This window comes from Cryptomeria japonica, chromosome 6, assembly GCF_030272615.1.
Source record: "Cryptomeria japonica chromosome 6, Sugi_1.0, whole genome shotgun sequence".
NCBI classification, from domain to species: Eukaryota; Viridiplantae; Streptophyta; class Pinopsida; order Cupressales; family Cupressaceae; genus Cryptomeria; species Cryptomeria japonica.
In genome coordinates this window covers 121,382,254-121,399,330 of record NC_081410.1, presented here as the reverse complement: position 1 = coordinate 121,399,330, position 17,077 = coordinate 121,382,254, and the positions used below count along the sequence as shown (strand labels likewise).

At 36.5% G+C, this 17,077-nt stretch overlaps 1 protein-coding gene across 1 annotated transcript in view; it reads right to left on the bottom strand.

Moving 5' to 3' along the window:
- Nucleotides 1–1,996: 1,996 nt before the first annotated feature.
- The window catches only part of LOC131053725 (protein TPLATE), a 116,843-nt gene continuing 101,762 nt past the window's right edge, over nt 1,997–17,077 (bottom strand). Inside the window, exons 6-8 of the mRNA XM_057988344.2 lie at nt 11,876–11,998; nt 4,802–5,263; nt 1,997–2,887 (exon numbers count right to left, since the gene is read on the bottom strand). Coding sequence (XP_057844327.1) covers nt 2,411–2,887; nt 4,802–5,263; nt 11,876–11,998 — 1,062 coding nt within the window. The 3' untranslated portion in view covers nt 1,997–2,410. The remainder of the gene's footprint in view (nt 2,888–4,801; nt 5,264–11,875; nt 11,999–17,077) is intronic.

The following is a 17,077-nucleotide window of genomic DNA, read 5'->3' as shown; positions in this document are numbered from 1 at the left end:
GCAATATTCTAAGAATAGTATTTCTACTGTATATACTATTGTCATTAAAGTTTAAAACAATTTATTTATACAAATATTATCTAACAATTTCATCAATACCATCATTTGTTTGTGTAGGTTGCATATATAGTAAGAGAATTATGAATAGAAATTTGACACAAGGATCATAAATTTGTTCATTCATGTTGCTGTCATAGTGATAATCAACACTATATGTCTGATAAATACAAGGCGACTTATTTACATAATAGCAGACATGTAGCCATAGACAGTGATGTCATTACTAAAATCGCAAGAAGGAATGTAGAAATTTCTGACGTTGGAATATAACATATATAGTAATTGTGAGGCTGTCTTACAGAAACATATGCTTAAAGATTTGACTCAATTTGATAAGACACTTATGCTACACTGATGAGTTTATGTATAAGACACAGAGGCATATGTATTGAGATATTAATCTCAACATGTAGCCAAGAATTACCCATGGGGCAGGAAATGGACAAACCTGAAAAATATAAATTGGGAGTGCCTTGTACATAACTCGAATGCTTAATACTGATAGAGCTGTCAAGTCTAAATTTTAAAATCTCTAATTTAATGATACAAGGAATTTAGTATTACAACAGTCATAAGATTGGGTATGTTCAACTTATGCATATGCTTTAACATCAACTAAATTTGTCAACATGATGCATCAGACTGTATTGCGATACAAGATAATGAGGACCATGTCGATATATCCTCATGTTTATGTATGTATACAGTGGGGAAAGGCTTGTAGCACTTTATCATAAAAAACCAAGGTTGCATGGGTACTCGTACCGGAGACTCGGACGCGTCTCCCGCACCGGAAACTTCGTTGGAAACGTCTCCATAGAGAGGAGACTTCTCACTAACGTATCCGCCCGTCTCCCACCGTCTCCAAGCCAAACCAAAAAAAAGGAAACTTTAAAATATTAAAAAAAAAAAAACACAAGCAACAAAATAATCAAAATGTAGTACAAATGGAAAAAAAACAATGCTCAAAACAAATGCAGGTCACAAGGATTTCTTAAAACGTTGCAACAGCCATTACTAAATTATTATATTATATTTAATGTCATTATATTTAATGTTCAATGTCATTATATTTTCAGAATTTCTATAAATTATTAAATTATATTTAAAAGAAATTGGCGTCTCCAAGTACCCACGTCTCCTATTTTGAAAAAATAGCTGTACCGGTACCAGCACCAGTCTCCAAAGTCTCCAAGTACCCCCGTACCCGTGCAACCTTGTAAAAAACAGTAGGTATCAGTCATTTGATTGCTGCATTGGGTATACTCTATATAGCAATTCTTGATAGTACAGTGAAGCCATTAACATGTATTCTTGAAGTTTGCATAGCTTATTATTCGTAGTTAAAAACCAGACATAGCAACCTTTCAAGCATAGCCAATTTTTGTGATTAATACCCAAACATCACAACAATATGAATGTAGTACCAAGTTTTTTATCATACTCACTCTGATGTATTGGCTGAAGGTATGTTAAAGATAATGTAATGAGCTTATACCATGCAGCAGCAATCGGCACTGAATTCATAGTTAGTCATGAGACAGTGTCCTATTATTGATAGATGAATCATATGCATACTGATAATCGGTTAACATCAAACTGAATAGTGTGCTAGACCATTAAATAAAATTTGGTAATACAAATGTAGCACTAAGTAATATATCTAGCCAGATATCAAATGATTAGATCAGGATCATACCACAGTACTACTGTTGCACCAAGTATAAATTGTAGCACAGAATTCTAATATGACAATTACTAGTTACAATAACAATATTTGCTACTTTGATCACAGAAGAAAGCATTATAAAACATCATCACTTTAAAGCATTGCTACATAAAAATGCATTTCAGCATAAAAGCTCCATTGCTTACGCAAAGGTACAAGTTAAGTTACTGCAAATAAAAGAGCAAGGTCACATAACTTATGTTCTCATGTTGTAGAGGAGCTTGTTTTATATTAAGATGAACAAACTTTTTACAACCAAGGAACTTGGTATATTTTTCACTGAACTTGGAGAATGAATGGATGCATAGAAAGCTAAAGGTCACAAAGAGTGGTAACATATCATTTACCAGTCAAAACAACCTGAATTTAATTATGAAAAACCAGACAAGGAATAAAAGAACAGCCGACATGTTTTAATATCTCACACAAAATTTAAACCATTGGTAATGGTTACTGAAAGCTGAAACAATAATTCAGCACCAGTTCGCCAATGATAAAAAAAATTAAGGTGAAAAATAACTCTTATGGATAAATTACATTCCTCAAAAATGAATAATGAATCCCTATATACAAAAAAAAAATAGAAAAAATCACATTTCATGGGAAACGGCCAAATGTCAATCAATTCACTTTTGTTAGTTTATCTATGCGGAACATTTGCCATTCTTCTAATACTGCTGCCTGCAATGCACGATGCTCAGCCTCCTCTGCAGTCAATGTCATTAGAGTTGAAGGTTCTTTAGGTTTCTCTTCAACCTTGTCAGTGTTCTCTTCTTCTTCCTTGGGAGGTTGCGGGGGTGGCTTGGCTGCTTTTAGAATGGCTATTTGCTCCATCGATCGTCTCAGCCTCTCAGCAGCCGCTTCCTTTACTTCCTCCTCTGCCATGTATTCCACTGCTCCATCTGTAAGATCATCTAACCAGTCTTGCAAATCAGCGCCAATCTCATTCACCATAGATGCTTCAGATGCTCGAAGAACAAACTTGCATATCATTGTGGTGGTCTCATCACCAAAATCAACATTCAAACTCACTTCGCTTGCACCAAAGATCATCATGCCCAAGAATCCTCCATGCCATGTCTTTGCAGAATAGCATAGCTGTACAATGCATTATTACAGACAACGTATTAAAAGAGATGAAAGAGAAACAAATTCAGCACTACGTGACATTTTTTATTTTTATTTGTGTGTGTGTGTGAGAGAGAGAGAGAGAGAGAGAATAATCTTCACTAATGAACAAATAGGATCAATGAGCCCAAAGGCACCAGTTGAAAGAGAAGCAAGTGCACTAGAACAGAAAACATGCTAAAAGAGTTGAGCGAAACAATTCAGAACTGCATGACAAAATGGGTCAATGTGCCCAAATCACAACCAGTCAAAATAACAAGAGCAAGTTAAAAGTAGAAACAAACTCCAAATATGGTTCCTTTTTATGGTAGGCAACACCAACTATCAATGGCACTATTTTCCAGCTGCCCTTGCATGTGACACATATGACCACTACAATCTTGTCCATTTGTCTGATTTTCCAGGCTGGGAATTAAAACCAATAATAAACTACCTTTACCTTTACATTTCATTGTTTTAACTTCTTGAATATCATACAGAAGCTGTAGAAGATGATAAATAATCTATATCTATGCTGTTTAGAGAGAGGTGAGTTATCTCATAGTGACTACAAATTGGGAGCCTGAAAATACTGAATGACTCATCTGTATAGTAATAGTTTACAAGAATTTTTTGTTGGTCCCTCGCAAAAAGAAAAGTACTATATATAAGTTTCAAAATCATTAGAAAAAAAGAAGGAAGGAAAATGACTCATCCCTGTACAGAGATAGCATAATAACTTCAGTATTCTCATTTAATAAGAGGTAAAATAACAAATGTATACTTGTTTACTTAAGTTATTTGAATTTTTGTTGGTCCCTAGAAAAAAGAAAAGTACAATAGTAAGTTTAAAAATCTCCATTTAAAAGAAAAAAAAACAAAGGAAAAAGGCTCATCTCTGTACAGAGAGTGCATGATAGGTTTGTTATTCTCCGTTAATAATAAATAAGAGAACAAATGTATACTTGTTTACTTTAGTTATTTGAATTTTTGTTGGTCCCTAGCGAAAAGAAAAGTAGAATAGTAAGTTTCAAAAATCTCCATTAAAAGAATAAAAAAGAAACAAAGAAATCCAAGTTAATCATGTCTTCTTAAAAATCCCCAAATTTCAAATCTCAAGCTAAAAACTGTTGAACATGATTACACAAGCTTTCAATATCTGTGATATCAGCTGTACCCTTAGACCCAACTTTTGGAGATCAGAATAAGGTTCTTCAAAACTGTATCTTGCCTAGTTATACATGAAGACCTTTCAAATTTAGAAAACAATTTGAAATAATGAAAAACCTTACACAGCAAGTTTTGAAACATGTAGACCTATAGATTAATTTAATACACTCCATGCCTAAGCACAACTAAATAGATAGGCCGGACATAAAAAAAGGTCTTGAAATCCTCATAAATGCCACATGATACATTTAAGACCTACAGCAACCAAGAAGCATGTAAGTATTTAGATCTTTAACACAAGAAAATACTAAAAAATATTCCAAACAAAAGCAACAACATATAACAGAATAGCTTTGCTGATTCATAAAAAAAGTGAAGGGCTGGTTCCATAAAAAGAATTGTTTCATGGCTCAATTTTTGTAAGGAATCCACAAATTGATATGTAAAATAACAATACCTAGAAAAAAGAAAAGACTTAAACTGAAATCCATCATCCCTTCTGAACAGGATTGGTACTAGAATTGTACTGGCATCTTGGTAAATGAAAATATCAATGTAATCAATCACTAGTACCTAGCATAGTTCCTTGCACAGAACAAAGAACCAAAAAAACAAAACTAACAATCAAGATCTGTGAAAACCATCCTCAGGAACATATGATACAATTTAGGTCATTTGTAATTTCTAAGCAATGTATTCTTGGCAACTCAAGAAAATATATAAAAGTAAGCTTACCTGAAATCCTGCTACAGTTCGAAGAATATGAGAACACACAAGTTGAAAAGGCTTTGATGGAAGGGACTTTAAACCACTGAGGAATGGTGGAGTGTCACTCTCAAGAGCAGCAGTTGCCCTGAAACCACTGCCTTCATATGTGTAGACACCAGAAAACTCCAGTATTGCTGGAAGGCTTGGCCATATACGGAAATACTCAACAGGTGAGCATTTGTGTGGTAAAAGTAATTCGGTTAGTGGTATTTTATAAGGCTGACACCTTAAAATCACAGGTTCTCCAATGTCTGGTCTTGAGGTCTTCCTATGTCGCATAACATGTGTAGGATCATCCTCCACAAAGTCTCCATCATCAAAATCTCCAATACTTGCAGTTCCATGGAAAGGATAATAAAGAACTTGTACCCAAAGGGCACACCGCTCAAACTGTGATACACCTAAAGTTACACTGCACATTACAGGATCCTGCAACAAACTTTCAAATGTAAGCATTTTTTTACATATTACCTTGTTTAAAGTATTATATCAAATACAAAAGCAACTGTTAACTAGTGGCCACAAAATGAATGGTGAGAACGAGTAAATTGGGAATGAAAATCAATAATCATTTCATAATCCAGTAACACCTTTCTAGTATTATACCTCAAATTGAAAGCAAATTGGTAGCTAATACAAAATTTATAAGAGCACATTGACAGTCACAACAACAATACCCATTTTATTAGTTACGTTACATCATTCCCATGTCTCTAGCTTTGTTAGTGTCTTAGGATACATACAATAATCATTTGTCAATACCCATGAGTGTGTTATGGTTTTATTTCATGTGTATCTAAGTAAAGCAGTGGTTATAGGAGCTTGCCTATAATATAGAAGATGTAAGTCCTATAAATTAGTATTATGTATTATAGGAACAATGTAATAGAAGCACAATGTTATTGTAGAATACTTAACTTCTGATATGGTATCAGAGCATCATCACCCACACCTGCTACCAATTCTTGTCCATTACATATTTGGCACTTTGTGTTAATCTCTGGAACAGATTCTTCTTCTTTCGAACAGCCAATGCTTTAGTCAAGTTTCAACTAATGTCAATGTGACTACATCTTTAGCCATCTGATATTCTATTGCAAATGCCCCAGATTGATAAACAATTGCTCCATCATTGAGCATCTTGGGCATGGCTATTGCACCACTTGGGAAATAGGGATTGTAGAGCAATCCCTATTGAATCAAAACTCCAACTAGGGGGGTCTCAATATCTAGTGAGCTGAGCAAAGATGTAATTCTGACCATTAATATATTAATTCTTCTATCCTCATTTATTAAATAATTTTAAATTAATTTACTGTCCTCTTATACTAGATAATTTTCAAAAATTACTTAATTAGCTAACACTTCCAAAACCAAATAAATTTCAAATAATTATTTAATTTTTTCCACCTCAAAATAAATAAAATTAAAGTTTTATTTATTTTCTCTATGCATTTACACCTTCCACCTTATCAATCCAGGTGCAATTTTATGTCCTACCTATTGTGACTTTTTTCACACATCGCCCCATTGCAAATGGGGACCCCTCTTTTTGCTGGCTAGAATAGGGAATTCGGTTAGTTTAGTGTTAGTCTGGCAACTTTTCAGAATTTTTAACCTTTGAATGAGGAGTTCGGTTGGTTTCATCAAAGCCAAGAGGTGAGTCAGAGAGTGAATATTGATAGTAAAGTCCACGATATGCTTGCAATTCCATTGCATCAAATCAAGTTGGAGTCTACCCTAATTGTTGAGCTGCTTGCAAAGCCTCGCCTCACAATGCATGTGTTGCAAATCCTAGATTTGGACAAGGGTTAAGCTTGAGTTGAACATGTTCATGATCAAGTCCTTAGGGTGAGTAAGTTGAATGGCATTTGAACATTTGTTGAGGGTGAAGTACGTAAGGGTGATTTCAAAACAAGACCCCATGAAAAGTAGAGTCATTAGAGGGGCTAACATCCATCTCATCTCCAACCTCTGCGTATGTGTAGGGGCCAATAGAACCAACACCAACTGCAGCAAGGGTACCATTCATGGAAGGAGAGCTGCCAACCTCAGGCACATTCAACTCATCCATAGGCAAACCAACAACGGCAATAGACATCATGCTAGCAGTCACGCCTTTGTCCCCCAAAACAGTAGGAGACCTGGAGAGGAAACCCCTTCTCAACCCATTGACAAAGGGAGTGGCCAAAGCAGTCACAGACAACAACTTTGTCCTTTGAATAGCCACTTCATTCTCAGTATTAGCCAAAACCCTAGTGACAAGGGTACCATCCCCGGAAGGAGAGCCGTGAACCTCAAGCACATTCAACTCATCCACGAGTGAACCAGCAAGGAGATCGGAAGCTGTGCTGACAGTCACGCCTTTGCCTGCTGAAGTAGCAGGAGACCCGAAGAGGAAACCCCTCCTCAATCCATTGATAGAGGGAGTGGCCGAAGCAGTCTCAGAAATCATTCTCTGTATCAAACGAAACTAACAGATTCAGCCGATAAACCTTGTCGAAGCTAAACACATCATCATCAGAGACATTGCTTTCTACCTCCAAACGAGCTAAAGCATGAGCTCCTTGAAAGATATCTAGGACTAGCTCATCGTCATCATCTTCAGAAGAACCATCATCATCTTCCTCATCCTCCAAACTCCCTTCACAGTCTCCATTACCAGAAGGCCCGCCTCCATTGCTGGTGGCTAGGGTTTCCTTAGCCTTGGCACTCAAATGAGTCAACATTGTAAATTAAATTAATTATCTTATGTTACTACAAGCCATTGGTTATTACATACTTCAATACCAATTCAAAAGGACCTACAACAATGTATGGTTCATCTTTTACATATAAATGGAACAAAGGTGTGTGTTTTATAAATATAACCCTTGATGACAAAATTAAAACCTCCATTCAAAATGTGGTGCTCAATCAAAACGAGTGCCAAGACCAACAATTCTAGATGTAAGTGTTTATAATCATTGCTAGGCACATCTTCCCAATCCTAGTCAACTTCTTCCAAGGCGATCCCCTCTCCAGTTTTATTTTTATCAATCCAGCCACTTCTAATTTTACAAAAAACTTCAAAACAATATATCTTATTTACTGATAATCAACATAAGTTATAATTCCTTTGTTCTCCAGCTTCCATAGTTTAATTGAAATATTATCAGATGTACAATCAGTCTTGAATGTTTATCTGTTTTTAATGTGTTTTAGAAATGTTTAGGTTCTTGTCTATCTTCCTTCATAATTACACAATTTGATAGATAATCACCTCACTACAGCAAATTACATAGAAATCATTAAAAAACAAAAAATTTGTGTGATATACACTTACGGATGAGAAGATTCTTAGTGATGCACAAGAAAAGTCTACATTTGCTTAAAATAGTAGTGTTCTACATACCCATGTTAGTATGTTTGCTACGCAAGATATTTCCCAACACTCGTGGTTTGAAAAAGTCGGAAAGAATACCCTATAACCAACGCACAAACTTGGAAATATAGGGTACTTGTAGCTTAAGGTACAACAACTACCTCTTTTTTTTATAAAAGTAGAAAAGAGCTGAGAAAAACATCTGGATGGAAAGCAAAAAGTAGACAAGGGAGCCATAAAAGCAGAGAGGCCACTAAAGTAAAGGAGCCATTACACATCTGTTGAATAGAGATTTAACATCTACATTAGTTTTTTCCATTGTAAAAAGGACCAGATTTCTTTATTTGCCTGGGGACTGTGAGAATAGTGGTGCTTTGCTATTTTAAGTGCCTTGGTAACAAAGTGTCTTAAATCATATCGGGTTTGAGTCCAACTCCAGCAAACAACTTGATCTTCAATTTGGACCATGAGGATGATGGATCACTTCTTAATCAGTGGAGGATAGCTAAGTAATGAGGGAGTGACAGTAAAATTGGCAATTTTGACAGCCAATTGTTGCTTATTGTAATGTATCATGAAGGTTTGTGTGGTCTCAAATGTATTAATTTGGGCTCAGGTGGTGGATGCTCCACTGCTATCCTTTGACCTTGTTGGGAGCTGCTGCCTCCAGGAAATCGTGACATTTGAGAAAGGGATTTAGTACCACATAACTCCGGCCGTAGGCATCTACCATGACCTGGAGTTTGGCACTATAGAAGGAGCTGGTTGTGCTGATAGTGACACTCTTTTGGCTCCCATAACTGGATGTTACAGTAAGTGGATTACTGTCTTCAGTTACCAACACCATCTGAGTTGAAGCAAAAGCAAACTACCATAGTTTAAGGGTTAGTAGCAATTTCTTTGACAGCTGCACTCTTTAAAATTTGTATGTTATTTCAGACTTAATGTTAATTGTGTAAGACCATAATGAGTGAACAATATATGTGTTGTATTCCCAGTGTTGTGAAATTCCAATATCATGTAATGTTTAATCATATTCTGAATTACGTTTCCCAGTAATTTAAGCAAGAAATTGTTAGTCATTCCTATGCAAACTTTGCAAACATTGTGGTGGCAATTGGGCAACCCTCTATCAAATACAAAGAAAAAATTAGCCAACACTTTACGTTGGTACCAGAAATGGTTTTCTTGCTAGCCTGAGTGGTTAATAGTTTAAGAGATCATTTTCAGATTTCTTCCGGTAAGTGACCAGCACTAACATATATTCAATTTTCAATAATTCAGGTTAGTAACCAGCAGTTCCAATTTATTGTTCAGTGATTTCATTTCAGCTTCAGCAGAAATTTGGTCTTCAATTATTGTTTGAATCATGGAAGATAGAAAAATGACAGATTAATTGCTTGAATCTCTTAGACAAAGTCAGGATGAAGTCAGAAGAACATTTCAAAAAGAGTTTGGGGTAAGTTTAAATAAGAACAAGAGTACTCCAAAGAATGGTCAATCTGTGATAAGGTCCACTTTTTATCCTCATCAACCATGATTCTTATGGAAAGCAGAGCCCAAATTAAAGGAAAAAGATTTGTCTAAAATGCTTTACAATGCAAGGGAAAAACTTGTACACCAACCTCAATCAAAGGATGAACTTATTTGCATTTTGGAGGAAATTTAAAAATTGCTTATGTACGGTGGATCAATCACCTTCTAAGGTAAAGCAATGTGCTATGAATTCTTCACAATTTTCTTTAATTTAGCCATAACTTTTAAGGCACCTAGACAAAGATGTGCAACTTGTAGTTATCACTTGTGTTAATGAAATTACCAAAATAACAGCTCCAAAGCAACTTTATAGCAGCAATATTATGAAAGAGGTTTCCCTATTGATTTTTGGAAGTTTTTGTGGGTTAACTGATATTGGAAGCCCTTCCTTTGCTAATAGGGTAACAATACTAGAAACTTTTGCAAAAATCAGATCCCATAACAGCATGTTAGATATTGATTGTGAAGAGATTATTTTTGAAATGTTTCAAATATTCTGGATTATTATTAATGAGGCTTGTTTTGGATGAGGATGATATCTCTAAGCTATTGCTTGCTAACTTGTTGGCTGTTTGGAGGAAGGAACAAGATCTTTCACCAGCAGCTTATGAGTTGTCAAAGAGTCTGGTTAAACAGAATATTGAAAATTTGAAAAATCATTTGACAGAAGATGAATTCTTTCTTATGGTCTACAGTGTTAGTTTTAGCAATCAGATTAGCAGTACAGAACAGAAAATCAGAATGCAAAGTAAATCATACACATAACACATATAAACAACACAAGAACAACACAGCAGTACCCTGGGAAAACCTCCCTCTTGGAGGTGAAAAACCCAGCAACAATTCTCAGATCTTGATTAGGCAATAACCAATTGAATTTACAATGAGCTTCACACTTGAAGCTAACAGCACAGTAACCTAGAACATACAACAGTGATAAACTTTCTGAAGTCTGATGTTGCTGTCACACAAAGGATGACAGACTGAAGTTTGGTTCACTGTCACAGTGATGATATTCACTGCCTCTACTGTGCATCTAATCAAGTTCGCTGTCTTTAGGTTATGTTTGCTGATCTTCCAATCAAGTTTGCTGACTTCTAATACTGATTCACTGTCCTTAGGTATGGTCGCTGTCTTCTAAATGAGATTCGCTGATCACTGAAGATAATTCGCTGATTACAGCAGGCAATTCGCTACTTGATGAAGATAGAGGATATTCGCTGAAAATGTGTGTTAGAACAATGAAGTTTACATTACATATATATGTGACACTGGCCCCCTCCAAATTGCCTTAGGTCGGCCTTGTCAATATTCCCACCAAGAAGAATAGGTCTAGGTTAAATGCAAGTTATATATTCAATAGGTCCCGACCTATTGAATTACAAGTTACACAATGAATAGGTCTTGCCCCATAACCATTATAAGTTACATAAGTTGAGCGCCCAAATAAGGCCTGCCCTTAACATACACAAGTTACATTGATATCTATTTGGGCCCAGCCCAATTACAAGCTATCCAAATTGGGGCTCAGACCTAATTATATCAATACCATTAATTTTAAGGCCAAGGGCCACATTAAAATTAATTACGCTAGGGATTTGACCTAGCTAAATTTCAACATACAGATTACAGTTCCTCCTAAAATGAGCAAGAATCAATTGAAGATTCAGTAACTTAGCTTAGATTATAAGAGTAAAGATTTTTGATTTTTCTATAACAAAAACTACTTTGAAGAGCATGCAAAATATCTCCCGTCAAATTTAAAGGAAACTTTACTTTTTATGACCAAAGGTTTCCTCAAAATATTTTTCAGCAATCTCTGGTAATGCCAAGTGACCATAGTTTTTGCCTATTTCCTTTCCAGTTACAGATATTTTGTTTTTTTAATTTTTTGGTATAGTTTCAGTTTTGAATTAATAAAATTACCAACATCAGTATGATAGATAAAGGTCTGTACATGAATTTCTTTTTATGTTTTCTGCAAAGAGTGTAGTTTCGGTTTTCAATTGATGAAATTACAAACGTCAGTATGATAGATAAAGGTCTGTACATGAATTTCTTTTTAAGTTTTTTGCAAACGTAAGTTTCATTAGAAACTCACAATGTTATAGAATTTCTGTACATATTTTTCAAACATATACCTGAGAAACAAGATGCTGCAGTTGGCGGACAGCCTGGGGTGATCCATCCATAAAATGCAGTGAACCAGTTAACCCAACTCGTATATCCACTCTGTTCAGCTCTTGCTCTATCAGATTTAGAACCTACAATTGACAATGAATATTAAATTGGTTTGAATGTTAGTTTACATTCTCAGTGATGCCAATTCACCACAAAAGAAAAATAAGCATGCCTATTTGAAACAGTCGTCATAACTGCAGACCATTATCCATTTTAGTTCATTATCCATTTTAGTTCATTAAATTAAGTTAATAAGTAACATGTTATAATATGAAATACTCTAGCCTAATTATTGAACGCCATAATCCAAACTATGTTTCTGTTTTTGAAATCTAACAGTGCAACTCTTAGTTTTGACAATAAAATATATATAATCATGAAAGTATTTTTTCAAAAAGAATATAGAAATTGTGTTACTATCTTGTAGAGGTGCATATTCTCAAAAAATGAGATATTTGAAATGAAAAAAGGTAATGGTTATTTGAAATTTCTCCTGAAAACCTCTCCTTGTAGGAGCATTACAGATGACTTCACTTGGATTTCTCAGTCTCAAAAAACAAAAAGAAATAAATTATGTTAGAAAAGTTATGCAGAAACCTAATATAGGTTTATACAAGTCATCTCCCAAAAACATATAATATTACACATCATATTTAGAACTATGTCAAAAGTTAATTTTTTGACCAAGCTTCTCTATAAGATCTATTAAACTGTATAGACAAACTAGTTCTATTCTAATTGGCTGCTCAGATAATGCCTGATGTTGAAGGGGTTAAGGTGTATTGCTTTTAATCAAAGTTCCTAGACTCGGACTCGGCTCTGACTCGGCAAGGCTGACTCGACTCGTGACTCGGCTCGGACTCGGCAATGACTCGGCAACGACTCGGCTAAATAAGAAAACCCTTGAAATTTAGAGATTTTTAACGATTTAAAACTTGTTTCATACACCCATTATTGAATTAAGCTTAAAGACACTATAACATCATCAAATAGAAGCTAATTTGATCACATACATAAACATACATTCATCACATGCGTAGAAATGTAAATTGTAGCTGAAGGAATTAGAAAAAATTGATATATAGAGTTATAAATGTTGTCCAATGTATATAAAATCCATGACTTCAAATGTTCCCAAACATATATGTAACTGTAAAGTGTAAACAAAAACAAGTCTATGGCTCAGGCTCTGGCTCAGCCTCATCTATCTGCCTCCTAGAAAGGCGTCTAAGGTAGGTCCCGGATGACTGAGTAGCCATAGTCTCTACCTGTGATGTGCCAGTCTGAGTAGCCATAGGTGTTGGGGACGACGGGACGTGTTTCCGGGACGGGGGGACCAAGGGCCTAAGTTTGGGGACGGCAGGGGGACGGCGACCGGGGGGTGGCGGGGTGGTGGTGCTGATATAGTTATACATATACATATAGTACTTGAAAAACTAGTTTTGAAAAGATGTATGACAATATTACAGTATAAGAATTACATTTTCAAATGAGACTATAGGAAATTTGAAATACTAAATCTAAATACCAATTACCAAGATTTCTAAGTTGTGTTGTTATATGGAGCCTAATTAGAGTCAGAGGTTAGATTTTCCCTACTTCTATCGGCGCGGTTTCCCCCTATATTTTTCAACGGGGGTTTGGGGGTAGTGCCCCCAACTTGGGGTCAAGGGGCATCGCCCCTTGCGGGGTCAAGGGGTAGCGCGTTTTTTTTTTACTGCACTTTATTAAGTGACTCTAGCCGGGTCATGACCCTCGGACTCGGCGAGTCAGGGAATGACTCGCCTGACTCGGCGAGTCAAGCGATTCACGCCCTCTGACCCGTCCGAGCCCGGGTCAGGGTCACTGTGACCCGGCAGGGGTCACCCGGCCCGCTGACTCGCGTCGCCGCGAGTCATGGAACTCTGTTTTTAATATTTAAGTTATTGATAATGAATTGTTTTTTGGATTTGCTCAATTTTTATCTTAAGTTTTGTGGGAGATATACCTATTCCAAACTTCACTACCACAGAGGATCACAGACGCTACATTACTATCAAATAATGTTTTGTTATCCCAGTACCAAAGTTCAGCATCTTTGCAGCAGCCCATTAATTCATTTCCTAAGTTTCCAGTTTAATTTCTTATTAGGATCAATACCTAAGTAATTACAAAAATGCATCTGGTCTAATGGTTGGTTACTAGAGGACGTCACTGGGTAAGTTATTTGTTTTTAACAATCATAATTTGGTTTATCATCATTTACGATCAAAATAAAACTATCAAAAAATATTATCACCATATAGTAGAAATATAACGGAGTAGTTGCTAAGTTCAGTATTTATGCTCTGTAACTCTTCCAAGTATTTTTTTTAATCACCTATGCAAATTCCAAAAAGGGAATGGAACAAAAGACGTCCTTAACTCCAAAATTGCAAATTTAGGGTTCAGGGGCAGTGATGGAATGTCCCCAAGCCATCTCTGACATAACCACACCAATTCCTAATAACTTCATTGTTGCCCCAAAGCCGCAGGATCCATTCCAAAAATGTCTGCCTAATTTTTCAAAAACAAGAATGCCTAAGCGTCCCATAAGGAGCTTAGGTATGACGCTTAGGCATGGCAAATCTCTAATCCAAGCTGTTCTTGTGACAGCTAAGCATCCCCAAAACGGCTCAAAGAATACCTAGATGCCACTCAATCATCCCAAGGTCAGTTATCCCCAACAACTTCACAATGAGAAAGAAATTATATATACAAAACTTAAAGAAAAGCATTATGAAGGGTGGGGACCCTCGTCCTCCCAATTCAAAGCCTATTATTTTAACTCATTTTCATCTTCTATCACTTAAAGCTAGTAAAAGGGAAAAAAGCAGCACTAAAAAGATAAATTTTTGGAATTTTAAGGAGATTTTTGGCAGATAAAGGTTATGGTTCTCTGAACTTATGGTATTATCATTTTTTATTTTGGTTCAGTAAAACCAACTACTAGTGGGTTTGAAACCTGAATTCCAATGTAACAAATTGCAGAAATGCGATGTAGGAGTGTACAAAGACTGAGACAAACAAACATTCAAATACCCCTTGATAATTCTAAAATTTTGAGCTTCAATTTGTGACGATTCTAGACAAGGATAATGCAAACTTTGTGGGGTATGTTACTACAAGCCATTTGTTTTTTATTAGATAAGCAGGGTTTTGAAAGGACCCTGAATCCTTTTACATATAGATAGGAATGAAAAGCACAGCAGGACAGCACAAAAACAACTCAAAAAACAGTAGCAAAACCACTACAAAACAGCAGAATGCACAACCAACTACACAACTAACAGAGCATCTAACAGAACAACACCAACAGACACTACAAAAAAAGGAGGTTTAAATATGTGATTCAGGGATTTCTGATTTATAGTCTCCTTGTTTCCCTTGCTCTGCTGATCCAAGTCTACTAGACATCTTTTCTTGTAACAATTCTTTTGCATATTCGCAGCTTCAGGAGGAGGAGAAATCTCTCTTCTATCAAACCCATCTGATCAATCTCACTAGGAGTAGAGAACTGCTTGAGACTAATCCCTTTGTTTTCCTTGCTCTGCTGATCCAAATCCCCCATACATCTTTCCCTGTAATCCTTTTGAATAATCTCAGACACAGCTTCAGGAGGAGGAAAAATCTCCATTCTATCCACCATCTGATCAATCTTTCTAGGAGTAAAGGACGGCACATGAGAATGCACCTAATCCTTTCTCCTCCAAATAAACTGGACATTCATGTTTGTCATGTAAGCCTTGTGAGAACGAGCCCCTTGTCTACAATAATGGCAAACAATCATAGAATTTTCATAAACGATTTACTGAGCCCATTTACCCAACATAGAAGAAAGGGTAAGATGAGAAGGAAGCACCACATTATTTGCTACAAACACACAAAGTCTCACATGCAGCAACTGTTTTTTAGACTTCGTGAAAGGGTCAATAGCAAAAAATCTTCTTAAGAATTGACTATAGACATGAAAATCTTGCATGCCAGAATTCTAGAGACAGAACCGGTAAGCGAACCCATACCGGGAACAAGAAATCAGTCTGACGATTGAAACCAGGGGAACACTAACAAAAAAAGGCCGTTCAGGCCCAGGAACTAGGGTCCCTCACTAAGAATCTTTAAACAATCCTCAATATCAAAAAAGGAAAAAAGAAGACAAGGAGCCATCATTCTTGTTACCTTAACATGTCCTCTCAGTTTCCAAACTCCAGTAATCCACCTTCTAACAGTATCTATATGAGGACTATTACCACAAAACCTACCTACAAGAGAGCATCTCATCCAATCTGAGGAATCTAAAAATGAATCAGGTTTATCCACTTCGATCATGTACCCAGAAGGAGAACAATCTCTCGAAGGAGGCAAAGGGGGTTCAACCATCGTCATACCAGAAGCTCGAGGAGAATCAAAGCTCTCATTCCGAACAACACCATCACAACAAACAGCCTCAAAATCCAAAAGGGGATTAGGAAAAGAGACACACCCTGCCATAACCAAAAAAGACACCACAAAAAGTAGAGTCATCAGAGGGGCTAACATCCATCTCATCTCCAACCTTTGCATATGTGCAGGGACCAATAGAACCAACACCAACAGCAGCAAGGGTACCATCCCTAGAAGGAGAGCTGCCAACCTTAGGCACATTCGACTCATCCATAGGCAAACCAACAAGGGCGATAGATGTCACGCCTTTGCCCCCCCAAAACAGTAGGAGACCTGGAGAGGAAATCCCTTCTCAACCCATTGACAAAGGGAAAGGCCAAAGTAGTCACAGACAACAACTTCGTCCTTTGAATAGCCACTTCATTCTCAATATTAGCCAAGACCCTAGTGACAAGGGTACCATCCTTGGAAGGAGAGCTGCCAACCTCGAGCACATTCAACTCATCCACGAGAGAACCAACAAGGGCATTAGACGCAGTGCTGGCAGTCACGCCTTTGCCTGCCAAAGCAGCAGAAGACCTGGAGAGGAAACCCCTCCTCAATACATGATAGAGGGAGTGACTGAAGAAGTCTCAGACATCATTCTCTGTATCAATCGAAACTAACAGATTCAGCCTGTAAACCTTGTCGAAGCTAAACATATCATCATCAGAGAAATTGTTTTCTACCTCCAAACAAGCTAAAGCATGAGCTTGCTGCAA